General features: G+C 40.5%; 9 protein-coding genes across 9 annotated transcripts; 4 read left to right on the forward strand and 5 right to left on the reverse strand.

The window, feature by feature from the left end:
• Positions 1–133: 133 nt before the first annotated feature.
• On the forward strand, positions 134–2802 carry LOC9318227 (protein NUCLEAR FUSION DEFECTIVE 4). Its single transcript, XM_002882114.2, has 3 exons — positions 134–674; positions 1104–2047; positions 2121–2802. Exons 1-3 carry the CDS (start codon positions 336–338, stop codon positions 2587–2589), a joined length of 1752 nt encoding a protein of 583 aa, XP_002882160.1. The 5' UTR covers positions 134–335; the 3' UTR covers positions 2590–2802.
• Positions 2758–4469, reverse strand: LOC9318228 (uncharacterized protein YciO). The gene is made up of 8 exons (XM_021030274.1): positions 4118–4469; positions 3989–4042; positions 3892–3916; positions 3662–3784; positions 3360–3526; positions 3200–3269; positions 3020–3118; positions 2758–2945 (listed from the first exon to the last, which is right to left on the reverse strand). Exons 1-8 carry the CDS (start codon positions 4429–4431, stop codon positions 2868–2870), a joined length of 930 nt encoding a protein of 309 aa, XP_020885933.1. The 5' UTR covers positions 4432–4469; the 3' UTR covers positions 2758–2867.
• A 101-nt stretch (positions 4470–4570) lies between these two features.
• On the forward strand, positions 4571–7200 carry LOC9320319 (sulfite oxidase). The gene is made up of 12 exons (XM_002882115.2): positions 4571–4704; positions 4791–4906; positions 4982–5044; positions 5147–5183; positions 5273–5354; positions 5434–5552; positions 5642–5737; positions 5863–5973; positions 6065–6166; positions 6447–6494; positions 6580–6795; positions 6873–7200. The coding sequence occupies exons 1-12, from the start codon at positions 4630–4632 to the stop codon at positions 6987–6989; spliced, it is 1182 nt and encodes a 393-aa protein (XP_002882161.1). The 5' UTR covers positions 4571–4629; the 3' UTR covers positions 6990–7200.
• Positions 7201–7869: 669 nt separating this feature from the next.
• Positions 7870–9831, forward strand: LOC9318229 (cytochrome P450 94B3). The gene has a single exon (XM_002882116.2). The coding sequence runs from the start codon at positions 8063–8065 to the stop codon at positions 9557–9559; it is 1497 nt and encodes a 498-aa protein (XP_002882162.1). The 5' UTR covers positions 7870–8062; the 3' UTR covers positions 9560–9831.
• A 73-nt stretch (positions 9832–9904) lies between these two features.
• Positions 9905–11732, reverse strand: LOC9318230 (SWI/SNF complex component SNF12 homolog). The gene is made up of 2 exons (XM_002884207.2): positions 10243–11732; positions 9905–10178 (listed from the first exon to the last, which is right to left on the reverse strand). Exons 1-2 carry the CDS (start codon positions 11475–11477, stop codon positions 10127–10129), a joined length of 1287 nt encoding a protein of 428 aa, XP_002884253.1. The 5' UTR covers positions 11478–11732; the 3' UTR covers positions 9905–10126.
• A 974-nt stretch (positions 11733–12706) lies between these two features.
• LOC9320320 lies at positions 12707–14801 on the reverse strand. The gene has a single exon (XM_021032948.1). The coding sequence runs from the start codon at positions 14480–14482 to the stop codon at positions 12707–12709; it is 1776 nt and encodes a 591-aa protein (XP_020888607.1). The 5' UTR covers positions 14483–14801.
• Positions 14802–15127: 326 nt separating this feature from the next.
• On the reverse strand, positions 15128–17797 carry LOC9320321. The gene has a single exon (XM_002884209.2). It carries the CDS (start codon positions 16937–16939, stop codon positions 15188–15190), a length of 1752 nt encoding a protein of 583 aa, XP_002884255.1. The 5' UTR covers positions 16940–17797; the 3' UTR covers positions 15128–15187.
• A 91-nt stretch (positions 17798–17888) lies between these two features.
• Positions 17889–19844, reverse strand: LOC9320322 (uncharacterized protein At3g27210). Its single transcript, XM_021031396.1, has 3 exons — positions 19384–19844; positions 18568–18651; positions 17889–18483 (listed from the first exon to the last, which is right to left on the reverse strand). Exons 1-3 carry the CDS (start codon positions 19559–19561, stop codon positions 18086–18088), a joined length of 660 nt encoding a protein of 219 aa, XP_020887055.1. The 5' UTR covers positions 19562–19844; the 3' UTR covers positions 17889–18085.
• A 433-nt stretch (positions 19845–20277) lies between these two features.
• On the forward strand, positions 20278–21580 carry LOC9320323 (ribulose-phosphate 3-epimerase, cytoplasmic isoform; the record flags this gene model as incomplete). The annotated part of the gene is given in 8 exon segments (XM_021031397.1): positions 20278–20347; positions 20350–20366; positions 20630–20634; positions 20743–20805; positions 20902–21008; positions 21074–21092; positions 21094–21157; positions 21234–21580. Coding segments are annotated over 8 exon segments (450 nt in total), but the record flags the coding sequence as incomplete, so codon positions are not given.
• Positions 21581–21658: the final 78 nt, after the last annotated feature.

The following is a 21658-nucleotide window of genomic DNA, read 5'->3' on the forward strand; positions in this document are numbered from 1 at the left end:
AAAGGACCGTCGCGGTTAAAGTAGAAACATATGCATGTAATGCTGATACGTCAGGCTGCCTTAGAGGACTCCTTTAAATCAACTTTCTAATTAAGACCTGTAAAAATGTATTGAATAAAATACTAGTATAATGGGAAATATATCGTTTGATGTATTGTCTACTTATTACAGCTTACTATACTAAAACATTTTTTTTAAGAAATAGTAAAACCTGATTAACTTACATATAAGTCTTGTGAAAGATTAAGAAGGAATCTTTAATATGTATCATCGTCAACAGACAAAATTAAAAGGTTGACAAAAAAAAAAAAAAAAAGGCAGCATCTGAAAGAAAAATGGCGAGGACGACGCGAGAAAGAGTGAAATCGTTCATAAACAATAGATGGTTAGTGTTTGTTGCGGCCATGTGGATTCAGTCTTGCGCTGGCATCGGTTACTTGTTCGGCAGCATCTCTCCTGTCATCAAAAGCTCCCTCAACTACAACCAGAAGCAGCTCTCCAGGCTCGGTGTCGCCAAAGATCTCGGCGATAGTGTCGGCTTCCTCGCTGGTACTCTCTCCGAGATCTTGCCTCTCTGGGCCGCTCTTCTTGTCGGCTCTGTCCAGAACCTTGTCGGCTATGGCTGGGTTTGGCTTATCGTCACCGGTCGAGCTCCCATTCTTCCCTTATGGGCTGTGAGTTTCCCCTTTATTTATACTCTTTCTCTTCTTTTTCCTCCAACCTTTCGGATCCATCTGATTCTATTTGAAGACTTTCTTTCTACTAAAGTTTGCTTTTTTTCCTTTTGATGATGTCTGTTTGGAGAATCTCCCAAAGTTTCCTTTTTTAAGGTTGTTGTTTGGTTACTATGGTGAAATGGCTGTCAAATCTGTGAGAGATCCTTGTGTAGCTTGGAAATTGAGTTCCTTCACTTTTTCAAACGAGTTGACTACAAAGTATAACTTTCAGGAGGATACTATTATCTGTCTAGTGTCTAGTAAGAAACTTTCTGGTTGTGAAACTGCAATATATATGAATATCTCCTGGGATCCACTTTGGTCTTTGCTCGACGTTCCTTTTACAAGCAGTTCATCTACATCATCTGAATCTTTGTCATCTTTCAGATGTGTATCCTCATTTTTGTTGGGAACAACGGGGAGACCTACTTCAACACCGCTACATTAGTATCTGGTGTTCAGAACTTTCCCAAGAGTCGTGGTCCTGTGGTCGGTATTCTCAAGGGGTTTGCTGGGCTCGGCGGTGCCATCCTCTCCCAGGTGTACACGATGATCCACTCCTCTGACCGTGCATCACTCATCTTCATGGTTGCTGTTGCCCCATCAGTTGTTGTTGTTCCTCTCATGTTCTTCATCAGACCCGTCGGTGGTCACAGGCAGATCCGTTCTTCCGATGCCACCAGCTTCACCATCATCTATGCCGTCTGCATTCTACTTGCTGCCTATCTCATGGCAGTGATGCTTGTTGAAGATTTCATTGATCTTAGCCATTTAATCATCACTGCTTTCACCATTGTCTTGTTTGCAATTCTTCTTGTACCCATCTTCATACCAATCGCAACGAGTTGCTTCGCATCAACCAACCCGTGTGACACGCTTGAAGAACCTCTCGTTGGAAATCAGCAAAGCCAGGATCCAGGACAGTCCACCACCCCTGACCATGGTCCTGAGCTTATACTGAGCGAAGTGGAAGACGAGAAACCAAAAGAAGTAGATTTGCTTCCTGCATTGGAGAGACATAAGAGAATTGCTCAGTTGCAAGCAAAGCTGATGCAAGCAGCTGCAAAGGGTGCTGTTCGGGTCAAGAGACGGAGGGGGCCTCACAGAGGCGAAGATTTTACTTTAACTCAGGCACTCGTGAAAGCCGATTTCTGGCTCATTTTCTTCTCCCTCTTGCTCGGTTCTGGTTCGGGTCTAACGGTAATAGATAACCTTGGGCAGATGAGTCAGTCTCTCGGTTACGACAACACTCACGTTTTTGTGTCCATGATTAGCATTTGGAACTTCCTTGGACGCATTGGTGGCGGATATTTCTCCGAACTCATCGTCAGGTATGATACTGTCCCATAAGAAGGACAATGACATTTGGCTGTGAAATTGATTGTGGTTCGAAATGATTTGCAGGGACTATGCGTACCCAAGACCGGTTGCTATAGCAGTGGCTCAGCTTGTAATGTCAGTAGGACACATCTTCTTTGCATACGGATGGCCTGGAGCTATGCATATCGGCACACTATTGATTGGACTCGGCTATGGTGCTCACTGGGCCATCGTCCCAGCCACTGCCTCTGAGCTCTTTGGTCTAAAGAAGTTTGGAGCTTTATACAATTTCCTGACGCTGGCCAACCCAGCAGGGTCATTAGTCTTTTCGGGTCTAATCGCAAGTTCCATTTATGACCGCGAAGCAGAGAGGCAAGCACAAGGATCCTTGTTCAATCCTGACGACGTCCTGAGATGCCGGGGTTCCATCTGTTACTTCTTGACGTCACTGATAATGTCTGGATTCTGCCTCATTGCAGCCGCCTTGAGTATGATTCTTGTGCAACGTACCAAATCGGTTTACACAAATCTCTACGGCAAAACCCGCAGCTGATTTTAAGATATCATATTACGAAAATATCCCACCAAGAAAAAAGCTGGGTTCTTTGAGTTTCATACCTATGATTGTGTTCATCACCTTATTCTTTGGCTTGGTCTTCCACTTCCCCATACATGTGTATTTGTTTATGTAACGATTTTTTTGTCCGGTGTTGTGTATGGATTTTGGATTTACATTTGTAATAATTATATTCACATTATTCATATTCTCCAGCTACAAGGTGTCTTGTGTTTAGATGTCAAACAAAGACCTAATCTGTGTCTGTCTCTGTTTTAAGTGCCAGAAGCCATAAAATCTTGGCGCAGGGGAAAATCGTTGTCCTCAACCACCATCCAAGGCAATATAGGTCCCTGTACAAACCAACCACGCGGATGCGTAAAGGTCCTTGGATGGATGAAGCACAGAATGTAAGATAATCTATTACCTTCCCTTGCCGTATGACCTTGGGATATGGTCCTGTCATATCCACGATGGTTGATGGTTCAGCCACTCGTACACCTCCATCTACCAGAAAATCCAGACCCTGTAAAAGGAAACGGAAACAGAGAGTAGAGCAAGGAAAGAGCTGCGTTAGTCAGTGAGAGTGGGTGAGAGCTATAAATACCTCTGGTCCATAGATGTCACCGATTGCGGTTGGGTCAATCATCCATTCATTTTCTTTTGGCCCTTTCACACTGTCATTATTAACCACACCAAAAGATCACAACTTGGTCGAAGAGTCCACAATCTCACAGTAGACGTGATGAGATAAAGAAGAAAGAAACCTTGTGGAAATAAGTGGGGCATCCATCTCGTGCAGAATAGCTTGGCAGAGAGGGTCATCAGATATGCGGACGCCCACGTATTTCCTAGATGCATATTTGACACTTGTGGTGCCATACCCTACACATTGTTTGGGTAATTCTTTGCTAGCAGTCAAGATGAAGGTGTACTGTAGAAACAAATGGCAAAGATCATCCATGTTAATGGATATGAGAAAGTGTACTGTTTGGATATTGCGAAAATGTTGGAGTATCCATCCATAAGAGCCCTTAGAGTAGAAGAGAAGAAGGAAGAAGAGTCTCACAGGACCAGGTAAGCATTGCTTGACAGCTCGAAAAACGTTAGCATGACCATGAGCATCACCACGAGGAAAGCCCATTGTAAAGGTGTCAATATCTCGTAAGGAACGGCATAAGATGCTAAGTGGCTGCATAAAGTTGACCAAAGAAGAAGATACTTGATATGGAATATCGAAACCTATGGAAGAAGCAAGTTCAAATGAGGAAAGCAGAAGTAGTGTTCCTTGATTTTTACCTTGGAGGATTCAATCTTTTTAATCCTAAGAAAGAGAGACGACGCGGGTTACAAGGATTGGGATTAAAATGGAAAAGATGGAGAGATAGCTGCTAACCTTCGGAGACGCTCAACAGCCGAATGGTTTTTACAATCACAAACAAGGGCATATCTACAGAATGAAGAAGAAGAGAATGAGATAGACGTGAGAGGAAGAAGAAGCAAAGAGAGAGGAAGAGAGCTTTACACAGTATCAGTGGGAATAACACCAACAGCTCCTTGTTTGAGAAGCTCAATGACAGGTTGGAGTTTCCAGGAATCAGCACCAAAAGGATCGACCTCAATATACACCAATTCCCCCTCCTTGGTGAAACGAGGAGTAGAGTATTTGAGACGCTTAGGGCTTCTCTTGGCCGCCAACGCAACGATGGTGTGTCTCCGTGGAGCGAAAGAGGCAATGCTCGGAAGCGTCCGGTGCGTCATCGGGGAAGGAAGAAGGCGCATCGGCATCGGCATCGGCATCGGCATACCACCGCCGCCGTGAAGTTTGGCCACCGCCATATCTCAATTTGTTGTTGTTCAAGTCCTTCCTTTGGGCTCTGTTTTATTTTCACAAAGAAAGAGACGCATAAATAATGTACCTCAAACGACACCGTTTGCATCAAAATTAATTACAAGAGAAAGAAAGACGACGTCACACAGCACTCAATCGTCCGTCAGTCATTTCCTCGTTATCTCCTCCACGGCGACGGTGAAAGAATGCCTGGAATTCGAGGTCCCTCCGAATACTCGCAGGAACCACCTCGTCACCCTTCTCTCAAGGTCAACGCCAAGGCAAGCTTCTTCGACCCAATCGAATCAACTGCTCCGATCGATGCCTTTTCCTACTTTACTCATCTAAATATTTTGGGTTGATCCAGGAACCTTTCAACGCTGAGCCTCCCCGCTCGGCCTTAGTCTCATCCTATGTCACTCCCGTCGACCTTTTCTACAAGCGAAATCATGGTCCCATACCCATTGTTGATCATCTTCAAAGGTCTCTCTTTCTCTCTCTCTCTCGGTCTTCTATCTTCAATTTTGCCACTTTCCCTCATTTCTTTTGCCAAACCAGCTACTCCGTCACCCTTACGGGATTGATCCAGAACCCGACAAAGCTCTTTATCAAAGACATCAGGTAGCTTTTATTATTATATGCCTCTTTCAAAAATTCTCCAGAAATCCTATCTTGTATCTCTCTATCAAGCACCACTACTGTTTCCTCCTCCTCAACTTGCAGGTCCCTCCCTAAGTACAATGTTACTGCTACTCTACAGGTTTGTTTCTCATTCATTCATTCATTCTGCCCTCCCTTTTTATTCTTCTACCTTCACTTTTCTCCACAGTCACTTTTGTACCAATGCAGTGTGCCGGTAACAGAAGGACTGCCATGAGCAAAGTTAGGAATGTTAGAGGTGTTGGATGGGATGTTTCCGCTATTGGCAACGGTTCGTCTGTCTTTTCCACATTCCCATGCTTTTTATACATACTTGCCTTCAAGTAGATATCAAAGAATTTGCCTTTCAGCTGTCTGGGGTGGGGCCAAATTGGCCGATGTTCTTGAGCTTGTGGGGATACCAAAGCTGACTGCTTCTACCTATTTAGGAGGCAGGCATGTTGAGTTCGTCAGTGTTGATCGCTGTAAGGTAGATATATATAAATAAATTTACCTTTTTTTTTTTTATGCTTTGTTATGAATTCACATGAAAAGTCTGTGCCCTTTCTATATCTCTAGGAGGAAAATGGGGGCCCTTATAAGGCCTCAATCCCTCTAAGTCAAGCCACTAATCCTGAAGCGGATGTTCTACTCGCTTATGAGATGAATGGAGAGGTTTGCTGTCTTTCTCTTTAATTAGTCTCACTTGTGTTTAAATCATCACACTTGTTTGACATGTGAGCTTGAGCGAGTACTCCGAGATGTGCTGATTTGTTGAAAAACGTGTTTCTTCTGTGAAGACCCTCAACAGGGATCATGGATTTCCGTTAAGGGTGGTTGTCCCTGGTGTGATTGGTGCTCGATCCGTCAAATGGCTTGATTCCATCAATGTCATCGCTGAAGAAAGCCAGGTCTCAACAAAAGTGTCCGGCTTTTACCCTCTGTTTAGCAGTCAGAAACTGTTCTAACATTGTAAGAGACTTGGATCAAAATGTGGTGTAGGGATTCTTCATGCAAAAAGATTACAAAATGTTCCCACCCTCTGTCAATTGGGATAATATCAACTGGTCCTCAAGGAGGCCGCAAATGGATTTCCCTGTTCAGGTAAATACAAGTTTACCCTCTTTCTTACAGAATACTTGACTCTGTAATACCTTTCTCCTTTATATGTGCTAATAATTTAGGATCTTCCAATTTTCTTGCGAAGTTCATAATTCTGTATCCTTCCATGAAAACAGTTGATGATGGTTTTCTTATTGAATCCATTGATCATTTTTCTACTGGTATCTTGAAATTGGACCAGTTGACTTATGAATTTGATCAGATTGTAGAATTTGTAATTGAACATAAGTTTCGGTTGAGTCTTGTTTTTTATGGTTAACAGAGTGCAATCTGCTCTGTGGAGGACGTGCAAATGGTGAAGCCTGGAAAGGTTAGAACGCCGAATTCACTACCTAATCTGATCTGACCAATGTAGGAAAGCAAGAGCTAATTCAATTTTAATTCCGTATTTGCAGGTAAGCATCAAAGGATACGCTGTTTCAGGAGGTGGACGTGGGATAGAGCGAGTGGACATATCCCTGGATGGTGGCAAAAACTGGGTGGAAGCTTCTAGAACGCAGAAACCAGGAAAGCATTACATCTCAGAACACAACTCCAGCGACAAATGGGCATGGGTGTTGTTTGAAGCCACCATTGATGTTTCACAGACAACGGAGGTCATCGCCAAAGCGGTAAAGCCTCAACATTTTGCTCAGCTAATATGAATGGATTTTGACAAGAGTTAATAGAAAACTGTTGAAATGGTCAGGTCGATTCGGCGGCGAATGTTCAACCGGAAAATGTGGAGTCGGTGTGGAACCTAAGAGGGATTCTCAATACTTCGTGGCACCGTGTCCTTCTCCGGCTTGGCCACTCTAACTTGTAGACCAAGTTACCACTACGCGTCTGTTCTCTCTATACCTTTTTCTTTCAAACTAAAACTTTCTTGAATATGCTTGTGGATTTGTGGGAGCAAAGTTGGGGTTATTAGTTAAATAAAATGAGAAAACCCATATGGTGAATTATTATATGCTAGAACTGTGTTATCCATTATTATATATAGATAAAATCATATGGCTGAGCAAATTTCTGAATAATTTATTTTGTACTCATTGATTGCTTCACGCTCCACCTTCTCTATTAGTCATGTTTATTTGATCTAACTTTCTTCTTAATCATTGTCACGTTTGAATTAATATGCCAAAACACTTGTCCTCCGTTAGTAAATCATATTTGACGGAAACGTTTTAAATTTTCTTTTAATCCGAGAAGACGAGATTGGCTTGTTATAGTGATAATTTATGTTTGAGCTAGCTGCTTCATGTGTTTGATAATCGTGGCGATGGCCTTTGGTTTAATTTTCGCTCCCAAGCCTTCCTTACTAAAAAGACTTCATAACCAACCCACTAGATTCCTGTTTAATTAATAAAGTAGTATGATTAAATGTCACATCTCGTGTTTTTACCTATTTTGTTCATTATCTACTCTGTTTTCTCGACTATGCAACTTCTATTTTTATTAGAGTAGATATATTCGCCATCACCGGCACCGCAATTTTCGCGTTAGTCTATACAAATTAATAAAACTGATTTTTATTAGAATATGATCTCGAAGAACTATTTTAATTCACACACTTGTGGAATATTGAACGTAATGTTACAACCTAAATTACTTTATCATTCGATACTCTGGAAGATTGAAGAAGCAAGAGGATTATTTTTTTTTATTTTATTTTTTAAAAAGAAGAGAGAAAGATAAATAATAATAGTAGAAAGTAACTATACATTATTGAGGAAAGTCTTTGAAAATAGGAGTAATATATAAATAAGAAATAAAGCATATACTAATTTATTATATATGAATGGGATCCATATTGAAGATGATGATCTCAAGCTCGTGCGTCAAATACCTATTGACCATTTCCTCCTGCCTCCTTTGTCGTTTTGAAGCTCATCAACAATGGAAGCTTCAACTCTCATTCTTCTTCTTATCCTTGTGCTGCTGCTTGTCTCTGCGGGAAAACATGTTGTGATATATCCTTGCCGCAACTCTATACCGAAAACATACCCGGTTATCGGATGCTTAATTTCATTCTATACCAACCGCAACCGGTTACTGGATTGGTATACAGAGCTCCTAACCGAATCCACGAGTCGGACGGTAGTCATTCGCCGCTTAGCTGCCCGGAGAACCGTAGTGACGGCGAACCCCTCGAACGTGGAGTATATCCTCAAAACAAACTTCGACAACTATCCCAAAGGCAAACCCTTTACGGAGATCCTCGGAGACTTTCTCGGCAACGGAATCTTTAACGTTGACGGAAACCTCTGGTTAAAGCAGAGGAGACTTGCTACTCACGATTTCACCCCAAAGTCGCTGAGAGAATACGTCACCGTTTTGAGAAACGAGGTGGAGAAGGAGCTCGTAGCGTTTCTAAACGCAGCTGCGGAAGATTCACAACCCTTCGATCTTCAGGAACTTCTCCGTAGATTCACTTTCAATATTGTATGCATTGTTTTCCTCGGGATCGACCGTTGCTCTTTAAACCCGTCGTCGCCTGTTTCTGAGTTCGACCGAGCGTTCCACACAGCTTCTGCGGTTAGCGCTGGACGCGGTTCCGCACCGCTGTCTTTTGTGTGGAAGTTTAAGAGACTGGTCGGTTTTGGATCTGAAAAAGAGCTCAGAAACGCTATCGGACAAGTTCATAGCTGCGTCGATGAGATCATTCGGGAGAAGAAGAGGAGGCCTGCCAACCAAGACTTTCTGTCGCGGTTGATCGTCGCCGGAGAAAGCGACGAGACAGTGAGGGATATGGTAATAAGTATCATAATGGCCGGGAGGGATACCACATCGGCGGTAGCCACACGGCTGTTTTGGTTGATCACCGGTCACAAGGAAACCGAGCACGATCTGGTTAGTGAAATCCGATCGGTTAAGGAGACAACCGGGGGTTTTGATTACGAATCATTGAAAAAACTGAGTTTGTTGAGAGCGTGTTTGTGTGAAGTGATGCGATTGTATCCTCCGGTGCCGTGGGACTCCAAACACGCCTTAACCGATGACCGGTTACCAGACGGTACGTTGGTGCGTGCAGGAGACCGGGTAACGTATTTTCCATATGGTATGGGGAGAATGGAGGAGCATTGGGGGGAAGATTGGGATGAGTTTAAACCAAACCGGTGGGTTGATGAGTCGTCCTATGATAAAACCTGCTGCAGAGTTTTGAAAAAGGTGAATCCGTTCAAGTTTCCGGTTTTCCAAGCCGGCCCAAGGGTTTGTCTCGGAGAAGAGATGGCGTACGTGCAGATGAAGTACGTTGTGGCTTCCATACTTGACCGGTTTGAGATCGAACCGATCCCTACGGATAAACCGGATTTTGTGGCGATGCTCACAGCTCACATGGCTGGTGGGATGCAAGTCCGCGTTCGTCGGAGAAATCCTTCTCTTTCTCCTTGAATATACAACAAAGTCATGGATCATGGCTTTCTTTTTTATGTAAAAGTTAAAACGTACCTCCATGATCACTAATCATACCCAAATCTGTTTTCTGCTTTGGGTAAACAACCCAACTTTATTTTTATTTTTTTAAAAATAAATGTCTCTACTAAATTTTGAGATTTGAAGAAAAATCAACCAACATCAGTCTACTTATTATACTCTGTTTGAAAAAATGACCCATTTTGCATTTGTTATATGAGAGCACAATCCTTGGTCTTTTCCTATCCATAATAAAATACGTACGCTATTATTATTCTACAAGACTAGATCGAGCCAATCGAAAGTCAATACGTGGAATTTAGAACAAAGTAACATGCAATCTACAAAGCAATTGAAAAAGTCAAATATTTATCTTTCTTATATTTTGTCGCATATGATGCACGAGCTACAAACCAAAGTAAAAATGAATCTTGAGTAACAATGTTTCACTTAGAAAAAAACCTTAAGGAACGAAACTGATCAAGTGCCTTGGACCTAAGTGACTTGTAGTTAAAAGTAATGAATTCATGAATTTCTTGGCCCATCTTACCCGCCTGCTGGCTTCCGGTTCAAGTAACGTATTGCAGCATCTTCCACCCTGCAAGAGAATTCTCAGTGAGTGTAAGAGAAGTGATGAAAAGCAGAGCAGCAGAGATTGTTACCATGGCTGGTTGAAGAACTCTGATCGGCCTTCTTTCTCAGCGTTTCGTCTTGCTTCTCCTGCTACAAGCTTCAGATCTTTGGTCTGAGATTCGATCAAGGCATTGGTGAATTCCACCGGTGACTGGCTAAACCCCAAGAAAAACGCTCGTCTCCTTCTGTGCTCGTGGATTTTCCTTAAGGCTCCGCATATGGCTTCATCACATGCCTCGATCTCTTTGTTCTTCTCTGCATTAGCCAGCAGATTGCAAAGCTCCCTTTGGACCGGTAATGGTATGTCCACTAGCACATCGTAACATGCTGAGATGGCTGGATTGTTCCCCGAAAGCTTGATCTCGTGTACAAGAGGAATGGGAGGCGGAGGTGATAGGTGCTGAGATATCTTATGAGAGAGCATAGTGAATTTCATCTTCTCTTCCCCAAAAAGTCTGTGGAGAGCAGCATCACAGTTAAAGAAAGAAGGGTCGTTAGGGTTTTGCAGTTTCCTGGCTTTCACGTAATGCCAGATTGCCGCAATGATCCTTGGGCGAGTGTCAAGCTCAATGCCCAAAACTTGCATCAAAGCAGGAGAAGTCTTGAACTTTTCAGGGACGTAATTCATCTCCAACAGTATCTTAGCTGCAAACTCCTGACACCCTATCCTCTTGATCTCAAACCCTTCCTGAGGAGCAGGCGATCGAGCATTCTCCCATTCGATCAGATGGCTCTCAGGATACAGGCTCTCGTCCAGGGATATCTTTAGCGTTTTTAAGAAAGACGAGAACTTGGGATAAAGAGGGTTTGAACTCTGAACTAATCCACCAGCGTGGTCAGGATCCATGATCCTGCCGAAAATCTTAAGAGTCCATGTGGGAGGGTCATTCCCAGGGATCTGGTCAGAGAAGGTGTTGAAAACGTAGATCCTAAGGGTCTTGTGTATGGAGGGAGGGTTTTTAAGGGAGTCTTGGATGTCAACTTTCTTTCTAAAGAGAGCTGCATCAACCCGAGACTCGAACTCAAGAAGCTGTGTGTAGAGAGCAGACTCGGGCAAGACGGCTGCAACGCGCTCCTGCAAGGACTTGTTGTGTTTCTTTTTCCGGGAAGCTGGAGTCAACTCTAGACTACTAGGAGGAGGTCCTCCAATGGGCGGTTTAGGTGGTGGGAACCTTTTAAAATTGAAAGTGGAACTTCCAGGAGAAGAACCCAAAGCACCAATCCCTTGGCCTTGAAACTGAGGTTGAAAGTTAGGCGGCGCCATGTGTGAGTGAGCAAACGTTCCAAAAGGTGAAGGCAGAGAGCTTTGAGGCTTTAGTGCGTTATTGAAGTCGTTATTCCCAGAATCCCAATTGGTGTCTCTTTCAACACTAGGACTTACTCAGTACAATTTTGGCTAGAACCTCTAAATCACAACACAATCCCTATCGAATTTTTGCCCTTTCTAAACCCTAATTTAGTGCAGGAGGAGAGAGCCCTAATCAATTTCCCCCAAATTCTTATAGAACACACTCTCTGGAAGAAAGAGAAAGACACAGAGGAGGACCTATCAATATGCCCACCCGAATTCTTCAAATAACCCAACCCATTCATTAAAGGCCCAACGGCCATGGTCCGTGGGTCCACAATTAATTGCTTAGGCATAGAGTTGGGTTTTAAAAGATCTCTCAATGGATTCGGACATTTACTCTCTAATTCCATGATTATAGGAAAGAATCAAATAGAATCTAATCCAAATTATTAACAAAAACTCTTTAATCTACACCAATTTATTTCCAGATAAATATTGTATCACTTTTTTTTTCCATTTCTCTGTTTGTTCTGTAAACAATGATATTGATCACGAATTTAGAAAAATAAAATAAAATGATATTGATCACGAAATAATTAACGTTTTTGGAAGGCAAAAAAAAAAAAAAAACTAAGATCATGACAACTTTTTCTCCTTTTTTTTCCAAATTACTTAATCAATATATCATCATTTTTTAAAAAAATCAATAATATATCATCTTTTCAGAAAGTTTTACAATCAATAATATTATTGTTATTAATTACAATGATTATTCTCAATAAATTAAAACCTTATTGATATATAGATTAATGAAATAATTTACAATAAAACACTAACGGGGATGTATTCAATAGAGGATTTGAAATGATTGTATTAAAATTTTAAATCCTATGTTATTCAAACATGAATTCTAAAAAGATTTCTAAAATCAAGTGTTATTGGATTAGTGATTTTAAAATCTACAATCAAATCTACTATTATTAGAAACATTTTAAGTTGTGGATTTGAAGTGATTTGAGTGACTTTGGGTGGGATTTCAGAGAATATCTTAGTTAAAAATTCAAACATCCAAATCCTATGGTTTTATGTGGGATTTGGGAGAATTTTAATAACAAATTTTCTAGTTCACCAAAATTCACCAAAATCATCTCAAAACTCATTAAAACTCAAATCACTCTAAATTCTTTCTTCAATACACCTCCCTAAGAATATTGTTCATCACCGGTCCAAGTCACCTTAACTTTGGGACCAGTTGGACCATTTTGACCAAGCACTTCTAAAGGAATTTTGTTTATGAGTTTTCGCAAACCTTTCCGTAAAAAGATGGGCAAAATCTTAGCTACAGAGTTGAGAAACTTGTCAATGTTGTAATGGACTCGAGGTCCCCATTTCCTAAAATAGTTCAGCCACGGTGGCTCAACCACGCCCGGCCCCGCAATCACTTCATATCCAATACTTGCGTCAAAGAATTTGTCGCTTCTTGCCATGTCGTTCCTTATTCCACTTTTGCCGCCGCCTTGCAACACGACTCCAGGTTTGGAGAACATTGCATGGCCATGGAGAGACGAATATACTACTGGTTTGTTTCCACCTTGTATGAACTCTAGATCGCATGCATCCACTAAAGTTCCTCCACTGTGTTCAGAAAAGTAAACACGCCATAACTCACCATTGAAGTTGCTGATGCGCAATGTAACATGTTCCCAGTCTCCAACATGCTCGCCAATATTTCCTAGCGACATGCTCTTGATGAATAAAAATTTCAAATGTGCATTTCCGTTATAGGGGAAGAATAGCCATACAACAATATCTGTGAAAGTAGCTCCAAACATTGGTTTAATGTGTAGATACACCTTAGTGCTCCCTAAATCTCCCCTCTTAACTTTTTCTCTTGCCTTTTCATCGACTAGATAATCTAACCAAAATAAGTCATCATTGCAACCACCTTGTGGAAGGTTTGAACCATTTGGATGTATCAGGACGGGGTTGGATTCGTTTCCTTTCTGGTATAGCAACGCACCATTAGCGAAAACCCAATCGACGGAGGAAGGAAGAAAATCTTCTTGTGGGTGTAAATATATCCAAGGAGAATATGTTTGAAACAAAACTCTAGTTTGGTTTTCGCTTGGCATGCTCGACAAGTCAAATTTTATATTTTTCAAGCAGAATAAAGGAGGAGGGAGAAGTTTTAGGTTTTTGAAACTGAATGTCCCTGTGTACACACCTGTTGCTTCTACTCCTCTGGTGGCCGGTCTCAAACTAGAAATAGTCATATCTTTTATCCTCCATACCCATGTATCAGCTTCACTTTTTTCTGTAAGTTCAGATCTAACGCAGTTAATAGAATCTTGTCCCAAAGAGGGCTTCACAGGAGAAGTAGTGACATATAGACCAACCGCTTGATACCCATTAGGACATAGGGGCTGCCAAAAATACGCTGGCCCATCTTGTTTAATACTAATCAGTGATGTAGTGTTTCCAACTTCAGTGTAGTCGACTGGTGGTCTTAAATTACTTCCGGCTACGTCTTTTGCGACAAGAATCCAACCGAAAAGCTGTCGGTTGTTGGGTTGTGCATAGAAGCCAAGTTTTAAAAAGTTACGAGGAAGAGTAGTAGGTTCGAAGATGCTGACTCCCATGTTATTCGGCCCTCCTTCATAAGTTCTCCACACTCTGTGTGATGTTGAGTTTGAGATAGAGAGTTGAGTAACCTCAAGACCTCCCAAATCAATGCTTCTTTTGCCAAAATTTCCACCATCGGAAGGCATACTAGGCAAAAGACTAGGAGATTTAAACGTTGTTTCCACCGGTAAACCATTAGACAAAAGATATGGATATTTGAATGTATATCCTAAAGAATTTACATTGGAACTGTTGGTCAAGAGGTTAGTTCCAGTTTCAGCCCATGACAACTGCTTAACAAATAGAGGAACAAAAAACAATAGAGATTTGAGGTAGGTTTCAATCAAGAATTGCATTTTCTTTGGTTACTTAATCATTTTAAGATTAGGTGAGCAACCTTCATTCCCTACATATATAAATTATAATTTTATGACAGAAAAGGAACACATGAAACAGTTGATGACTACAAAATACAATTATGCAAAAAAACCAACAACTGATAAAAGAAAAAAATGTTGCATATTTGCTGTATGAAAAGAAATCTATAATTAACATAGAAATACACAATGGATGTAAATATTTTTACAAAATTTCCAAATTTATTCGATAATCTTAAAAAATTCTGAATGTATTATATTTTTGTGATAGTCAAAGCAACATGACATCATAGATGGCTACGAGGAGATTCTGAATTTGATTGTTTCTTAAATAAGTAATCACATCAGATTTTTTTTTTTTGCTTATTAATTTTCAACCACACCATATATATTATGGGAAAATTAAGACAAGATATCCATATAATTATTATTTCTTCTCTTTTTTTTTCAAGATTTTGGTCTGAATATAAACAACTTAACATTGTTTGTGTTAATTTGATTTTTTTTTTTTGAATCAGTAGTCATCTTAATTAAAAGTGTTCTGAGTCCTTTTTAAAAAACGGATTGCACTTATGCCAATTCCTATCTTGAATCCTTGAAAAATCTGATATGTAACAAAATAAAAGTGTAACCAATTGTAATAAATTGTTTATCTTAATCAATTAGACACGAATGAATGAAAACTTAGTCATCAGCGGTCCAAGACCTTTTGACTTTGGGTCCAGTGGGACCATCTTCTTCAAGCACTTCACGAGGCATTTTGTTAATAAATTTTCTGAATTTTTTCCGCAAAAGTCCCGGCAATGACTTTGCGATACCATCAAGGTTCTTCTGAATGTCATGTCGGACAAATGGTCCCCATTTCCTAAAATAGTTGAGCCACGGTGGCTCCTCAATGCCCGGTCCTGCAACCAGCTCATAAGCAACACCTGCGTCAAAGAATTTGTCACTTCTTGCCATATCGTTCCTTATGCCGTTTCCGTCATCGCCTTGCAACACAAGTCCTGGTCTTGAGAACATTGCGTGTCCGTGAAGAGACGAGTAGCTCACAGGTTTGTTTCCACCTTGAAACTCTAGATCGCATGCCTCCACTAGAGTTCCCCCACTGTGCTCAGAGAAGTATGCGCGCCATAACTCTCCGTTGAAGTTGCTGATGCGCAACGTAATATGTTCCCAGTCTCCAATATGTTCGCCAATATCCCCCAGTGACAGGCTCTTGATGAATAAAAACTTGAGGCGGGCGTTGCCGTTGAAAGGGTAGAATATCCACACGACGATGTCAGTGAAAGTGCCTCCAAACATTGGTTTGATGTGTAGATACACTTTCGTGTTTCCTAAGTCTCCCCTCTTAACCCATTCCTTTGCGTTCTTATCCACCGGATAGTCTAACCAGAATAAACCATCATCCGAACCGCCTTGCGGAAGGTTTGAACCGTCCGGCTGCACAGGGACGGGGTTGGATTCGTTGCCTCTCTGGAATAACAGGGCACCATTAGAAAAAAACCAATTGACAGAGGAAGGAAGAAAATCTTCATCTGGATGCAAATATATCCAAGGAGAATACGATTGAAACAAAACGCTAGTTTGGTTATGGCTTGGCATGCTAGACAAGTCAAATTTTGTGTTTTTCAAGCAGAACAGAGGAGGAGGAGGGGGAGGGACGCTTAGTGGCTGGCAGCTGAATGTCCCTGTGTGCACACCTGTTGCTTCTGTTCCTCTGTTGGCCGGTCTCAAACTAGAAAGAGTCATTTCGTTTGTCCCCCAAACCCATGTATCCGTTTCACTCTGTTCCGTAAGATCGGATCGAACGCAGCTTATGGATTCTTGACTTAACGAGGGCTTCAGAGGAGAAGTAGTGACATATAGACCAACCGCTTGATACCCATCGGGACATAGGGGCTGCCAAAAATAAGCAGCCCCGTCTTGGTTGATATTCATTGATGTAGTGTTTATGACTTCAACGTAGCCAACGGGTGGCCTCAAGCTATTTCCAGAGACGTCTCTTGCAGCAAGAACCCAGCCGAAAAGCAGACGGTTGTTGGGTTGCGCATAGAAGCCAAGAGTGAAAAAGCTGGGAGGAAGATTGATAGGTTGGAAGATAGTGAGTCCCATGCTGTTGGGCCCTCCCTCGTATGTCCTCCATACTCTCTGTGATGTTGAGGTTGAGATGGAGACTTGGATCACCTCAAGACCTCCCAGATCTATCCTTCCTTTCCCAAAATTTCCACCACCCGAAGGGATAACAGGTAAAGCAGATGGAAACGTGAAGGCCGTCTCCACAGGTAAGCTTGTAGACAAAAGAAATGGATCCGCAGATCTGCTCACTGTGGGATTCACATCGGAGTTGCCTTGTGCTTGGATCCAACACACATGGTTAACAATTAAAATAACAAGAAAACAGAAAAGTTGAAAGGCTTTTCCAATAGATGATTGCATTCTACTCTCTTTTTAGTTAATAATAGATTGCAACATTTAGGATTTAGGTACCCTTCAACCTCTGGATCCTCCAATATAGATTAGATACTATTATAGATTTTTAGTCAAAGAGAGTGTTTTGGTAAGGAATATGTAAAATGGGAAGATTTAATGCAGTCAGACATATTTATAGATGTTTTAAATTTGTCCGTTTATTTTGGGATAGTCTAAGAAGTAACATCATTTTATTTTATGGTAACCATCTAATTCTAGCATCAAATGTTCAACTTCTTTATCTATGTTTATCTGGCAAAAACAAAATATACTATCATTTACGAATAGCAAGGGGTTTGAATATATATTTTTATCTTTGGATCAGTGTTGACTTTAATTTGTTTATAGAAGACAAATGTAAGTTTTTCATATCTGACTTTTAATACATTAAGTGACTCTATGCATGATCTTAACTAGACATTTAAAAATCTAAGTTTAATAGTTTAATTACAACTTTTCATAATATCTGATTCTCAATCTCTTTTTGAAATAGATCCTATAGTTAATTACGCCTAATATTTGTCTCAATCTAAAGTTTTATGCACTAATCTGGGGAAACTTTTATAATATTGAACTTTTGTTTTATTATCTTATTGAGATTTGTACATAAATGTGTTTTCCCTACGTCAGAAAAGTAACTGTTGTAGGATTTTCACCCTTATTTCATAATGGTACGTAATTTTAAAATGTTGGAGGTGATTATCCATATATGATTTTTTTTTTAGTATTTTAGGTATTTTTTTTTTAGAACGTTGCGACGAATACCAACGTTCTAATAAAGATTTAAGAAAGCACATTACAATCAGTTAACTAAAATCTGACGATTAGTACGTACATTCCAACTCGGTTTCCCAGTAAACATCCTTGACAAACATTTAATTTCACACTAAAAGGCATTTCGAATTTCCACCGGAGATTCCGCATCTTTCCGTTGCTCCTTTACAAATTATCTTATATGAAAAAATAATGCATTACAACTGTCATAAGCATTATTATGACCTGAAAAGAGAACAACATTGTTCGATCCTTAGGAAAACAACAGTAAAGGACAAATTAAGAAACATAATGTTTAATAATAATTTAATATGAAGTTTTTTTCTTTTTTTGTTTTCTTTAGCGTTGGACGTCAGTGGGGGCATGACCACTCATCATATTCCGTCGCCGATCAGTGAAGCTACTACAGGAAACCAAACGCGGAACGCAGCGACCGTGAGCAGCCGATCTGACTCTCTTGAATTTTTGCTGTCTTTCTTTGTTGTTATTATAAGGAGTGGCCGGCGCAGAAGATCTAGTAGGTGTTCTTATCCAGAGACACGTTCTTGCTTTGCCTTCTGCCACGTAGTCTTCTTCCTCTTCATCCTCGTCTTGTGTCTCTTTAAAGAGTTCGAGGAGCCTCTTCTTGTTATCTGTAGGAGACGGTTCTTCTTCTTCATGGTTTTTCTCCTCTCCTTGAGGAGTTTGGTCACAAAATTTGTGATGCACCGGTGTTGTTCCTCGCGACGGCGTAAATTCTGTAGTAAACTCAAATTAGATTGGCCCTGAAAAATTCATTGTTAATTTTATATATGAAAGACGATATACAAGACAAAACGTACCACCATCAACGCTCATGAAATCATCATCACAGTCGGAATCAAGCCACCCCCGTGAATCGAAAAATATCATTTCCTCTTTACTACCTAAAGAAATAATCCAAATCATTGTTATATATTTTTTGTGGTAACGGAGCGCAAAGAAGAGGATATATACTAATTTTAAAATTGTAGGTTATGAGTGAATGTAGTATACTTAATTATAGTTGCACACCTAAATATACGGTTGTAAATTTCTAGCAATACATTTTGTAAGCGCATGCATTTATCAACATAAAGAAAAATAAGCAAATGGAAGTAGGAACTTGAAGTATGGTCCATGACACATCTCTCGCTAACTGTCTATATACGCGCGCCTTGAAAACATTCTAACCTATATCGTACGCCACCGTTGTCCACCATGTGCTTGTAAATGCTACTGTAGCAGATATATAGAAGACCCGGTTGCACAATCACCCATATTTATTTAATTATGATCACCATGATTCATATATAAGTCCCAACAATTTTATGAAATTATGACTTAATATATAAGTATACGATTTTGTAATTGAAGAGTACTAACACCTACCTCTTTTGTGCCTACATTTTGATTGGGTCTGAAGAAGCTAACGACTTTACATTTAAAGCAACCAATCGATTACAGCCATCAAATTACTATAAATATAGTATATACTACTACTAGTATTCGTTAATTAAACCCTTATAATTATTATTGTTTGTAGACAAAGCAAAAATAAAATAAACGCCGAAATGAAAACTAAATCAAACGCAAAGAATAGTTATGAGCGTATGTATTATAATGATCAAATAAAATACCTGAATCCGGGCGACCGGAATCTGTGGGAGGGATCCCGTTGATGGTGGAGGAAGTTATCATGACGTCAGTCTTGAGAGGTGATGTGGTGTCGGGTTTAGAGATGAAAGCGGCCAGCTTAACGACGGAATCAGAGGCGGAGGAGCTCTTGCTTTGAGAAGAGGAGACACACGAACCCATAAGATGATGATCTGAAAGAGATATATAGAGAGAATGATGTGGTTTAGTTGGGAGAAAGAGAGGGAAGATATGGGTTTAGAGAATCTAAAAGGCATAGAGAAATGGAAGACGAAGAAGCAAAGATGGGATCAGGAAAGAGAGAGTGATTGATGTATCAACTTCAAAGTGAAGTAAATGGAGCAGTTTCCGATTCGGTAAGTGTCTTAATTGTCTCTTCAGTGAATTCGTATTTAGGTTATGCCTTCCTATTGGTCCTAACTATCATATTGTGGACCCTCCCCCCCCTCCATTTTCCTAATTTTCTTTGATGGTGTTGCGTTTCATGCTCTATCGCATCTAATTGGAAATATCTAGATTTTTTTTTTTGAAATATTAAGTTTCATCAAGTTTTGTTTTATATTAAAGGGATATGACAAATCATTTCCATAATTAAAATGAAGAAAAAAGATCATAAATCGTTGACCCACAAAAAAAGAAGAAGAGACAATTGGGCCAACTGTTTTGGGTGGTATCTAAATGGGCCCAGCTCATTATAATACGATCCATTAAAACTCGAGAGAAGTCTCTGCGATTGCAAAAAATCACCCCAACAAAAAAATAATTATGACGATAACTCCACGTCAACACAATGGCTGATGCCACGTCATGACGCATGTTGACGATAACTCCGAGATCATCCGGGTTTGACCCAGCAGCTGCCGGATCCCTTTTGTTGATCCGTCGATGCTGTCATCGGATCGGACTTCGCAAATCTAGCGGCGAAGGCCAATCGGATGATCGATCTGGGCTTCACATGGACATTATGGTACCCACCTTTTTTTTTTGCATGAATAATGAATGAATCTCTGAATTCGGGTCAAAACTTACACAATTCGTGAAATCTTCTGATTAATTGTACACAAGACTCTGTGATTTTGGGAATCATGATTTCTTTTCACAAAATGGAAACTAGTTGTCGTCTTGTGTTCCTTTTCCTAATCTGTTAGTCTGATTCATCTTTTGATGTTGACAAAGAAACTTGTATCTGCTCTTACAACGATACTTATGGTCCTGTTATTCCATTTGCAGGACGGGTACACATTCGCTGCCTTACCTTTGGATTCTTTCTTATTACCATCCTGCCGGTTCAAACCCAGCTAAGTAACATTTTTGGTTCAAGATAGTTGTTATAACTCTGTCAGGCATTTTGTCCCGAATCTAACCATTGGTGCTCCTCTCATCGAGAGTTTGCGAAAGCACACAAAGTAACACTCTCCTTCCCTTTAAGCTGTCCTCTTAGCATCATGTTCAAGTTTAGTCATGTCTGAACCTAAAACTCTTATCATTTTCCTTCATCATAGTGCATATCTTGATTGCCACCTTATGGTGACGAACCCCATCGATTACGTGGAACACATGGCTAAAGCTGGTGCTTCTGGTTTCACATTCCACGTCGAGGTGGCCAAAGGTATATTAGCACCTTTCCAGACTATCCTCATCTTTTACGGTTTTGACTTGAATTGCTTATTTCAGAGAATTGGCAACAACTTGTCTGCTGGGATGAGGCCAGCTGTGGCTCTAAAGCCTGGAACACCTGTCGAACAAGTCTATCCTCTGGTATGAGTTTCATCCTCTCTTTGGCATTATGACTGTTCCACGGTGCGTTCAGGTTATCATGCTTGGTCTATGACAGGTTGAAGGAACAATTCCGGTTGAAATGGTTCTTGTGATGACTGTAGAACCTGGATTTGAGTTTATGCCTAACATGATGGGCAAGGTTATGTTGGGTCTTTTATAAGTCTTTTAGCTAATAGTTTTTGTATTTTTCCTTTCAAATGGAAGCTGCACGTGGTGGCGGTGGTGTGCTGAGACGGCGTTGTATTCTCATCGGAATATGGTACCTCTTCGTTTCTCTCAGGGTTAAAAAGTTGGTCCTTAATGTTTTAAAGTCATTTCGTGAATCCTGATACATAATCTTGGTTCCAAGAACTGTATATCGTCATTTTGAGTTATTAATTCCCTCACACACAGACTATTTCATAGGAATTGTGTACCAAGGGTAGTGTGCAATGTATGATTAGTAATTTAATAAACGTATTAGGTTCAGTCATTTTAGAA

This window comes from Arabidopsis lyrata, assembly GCF_000004255.2.
Source record: "Arabidopsis lyrata subsp. lyrata unplaced genomic scaffold ARALYscaffold_3, whole genome shotgun sequence".
Taxonomy (NCBI): domain Eukaryota; kingdom Viridiplantae; phylum Streptophyta; class Magnoliopsida; order Brassicales; family Brassicaceae; genus Arabidopsis; species Arabidopsis lyrata.

Bases quoted from the DNA above. Each gene is read 5' to 3' on its own strand.
- LOC9320319 (XM_002882115.2), top strand. From the start codon at position 4,630: ATGCCTGGAATTCGAGGTCCCTCCGAATACTCGCAGGAACCACCTCGT. The intron at 4,705-4,790 runs GCAAGCTTCTTC...GGGTTGATCCAG, and splicing joins CTCTCAAGGTCAACGCCAAG to GAACCTTTCAACGCTGAGCC. The intron at 5,355-5,433 runs GTTCGTCTGTCT...TTTGCCTTTCAG, and splicing joins TGTTTCCGCTATTGGCAACG to CTGTCTGGGGTGGGGCCAAA.
- LOC9318227 (XM_002882114.2), top strand. From the start codon at position 336: ATGGCGAGGACGACGCGAGAAAGAGTGAAATCGTTCATAAACAATAGA. The intron at 675-1,103 runs GTGAGTTTCCCC...GTCATCTTTCAG, and splicing joins CCATTCTTCCCTTATGGGCT to ATGTGTATCCTCATTTTTGT. The intron at 2,048-2,120 runs GTATGATACTGT...AATGATTTGCAG, and splicing joins TTCTCCGAACTCATCGTCAG to GGACTATGCGTACCCAAGAC.
- LOC9320321 (XM_002884209.2), bottom strand. From the start codon at position 16,939: ATGCAATCATCTATTGGAAAAGCCTTTCAACTTTTCTGTTTTCTTGTT.
- LOC9318228 (XM_021030274.1), bottom strand. From the start codon at position 4,431: ATGGCGGTGGCCAAACTTCACGGCGGCGGTGGTATGCCGATGCCGATG. The intron at 3,917-3,988 runs GTTAGCAGCTAT...TCTCTTTCTTAG, and splicing joins GCTGTTGAGCGTCTCCGAAG to GATTAAAAAGATTGAATCCT. The intron at 3,527-3,661 runs GTGAGACTCTTC...TTGTTTCTACAG, and splicing joins AGCAATGCTTACCTGGTCCT to TACACCTTCATCTTGACTGC.
- LOC9318230 (XM_002884207.2), bottom strand. From the start codon at position 11,477: ATGGCGCCGCCTAACTTTCAACCTCAGTTTCAAGGCCAAGGGATTGGT. The intron at 10,179-10,242 runs GTAACAATCTCT...ATTCTCTTGCAG, and splicing joins GAGTTCTTCAACCAGCCATG to GGTGGAAGATGCTGCAATAC.
- LOC9320322 (XM_021031396.1), bottom strand. From the start codon at position 19,561: ATGGGTTCGTGTGTCTCCTCTTCTCAAAGCAAGAGCTCCTCCGCCTCT. The intron at 18,652-19,383 runs GTATTTTATTTG...TTATTTCTTTAG, and splicing joins TTCCGGTCGCCCGGATTCAG to GTAGTAAAGAGGAAATGATA. The intron at 18,484-18,567 runs GTACGTTTTGTC...AGTTTACTACAG, and splicing joins TTTCATGAGCGTTGATGGTG to AATTTACGCCGTCGCGAGGA.
- LOC9320320 (XM_021032948.1), bottom strand. From the start codon at position 14,482: ATGCAATTCTTGATTGAAACCTACCTCAAATCTCTATTGTTTTTTGTT.
- LOC9318229 (XM_002882116.2), top strand. From the start codon at position 8,063: ATGGAAGCTTCAACTCTCATTCTTCTTCTTATCCTTGTGCTGCTGCTT.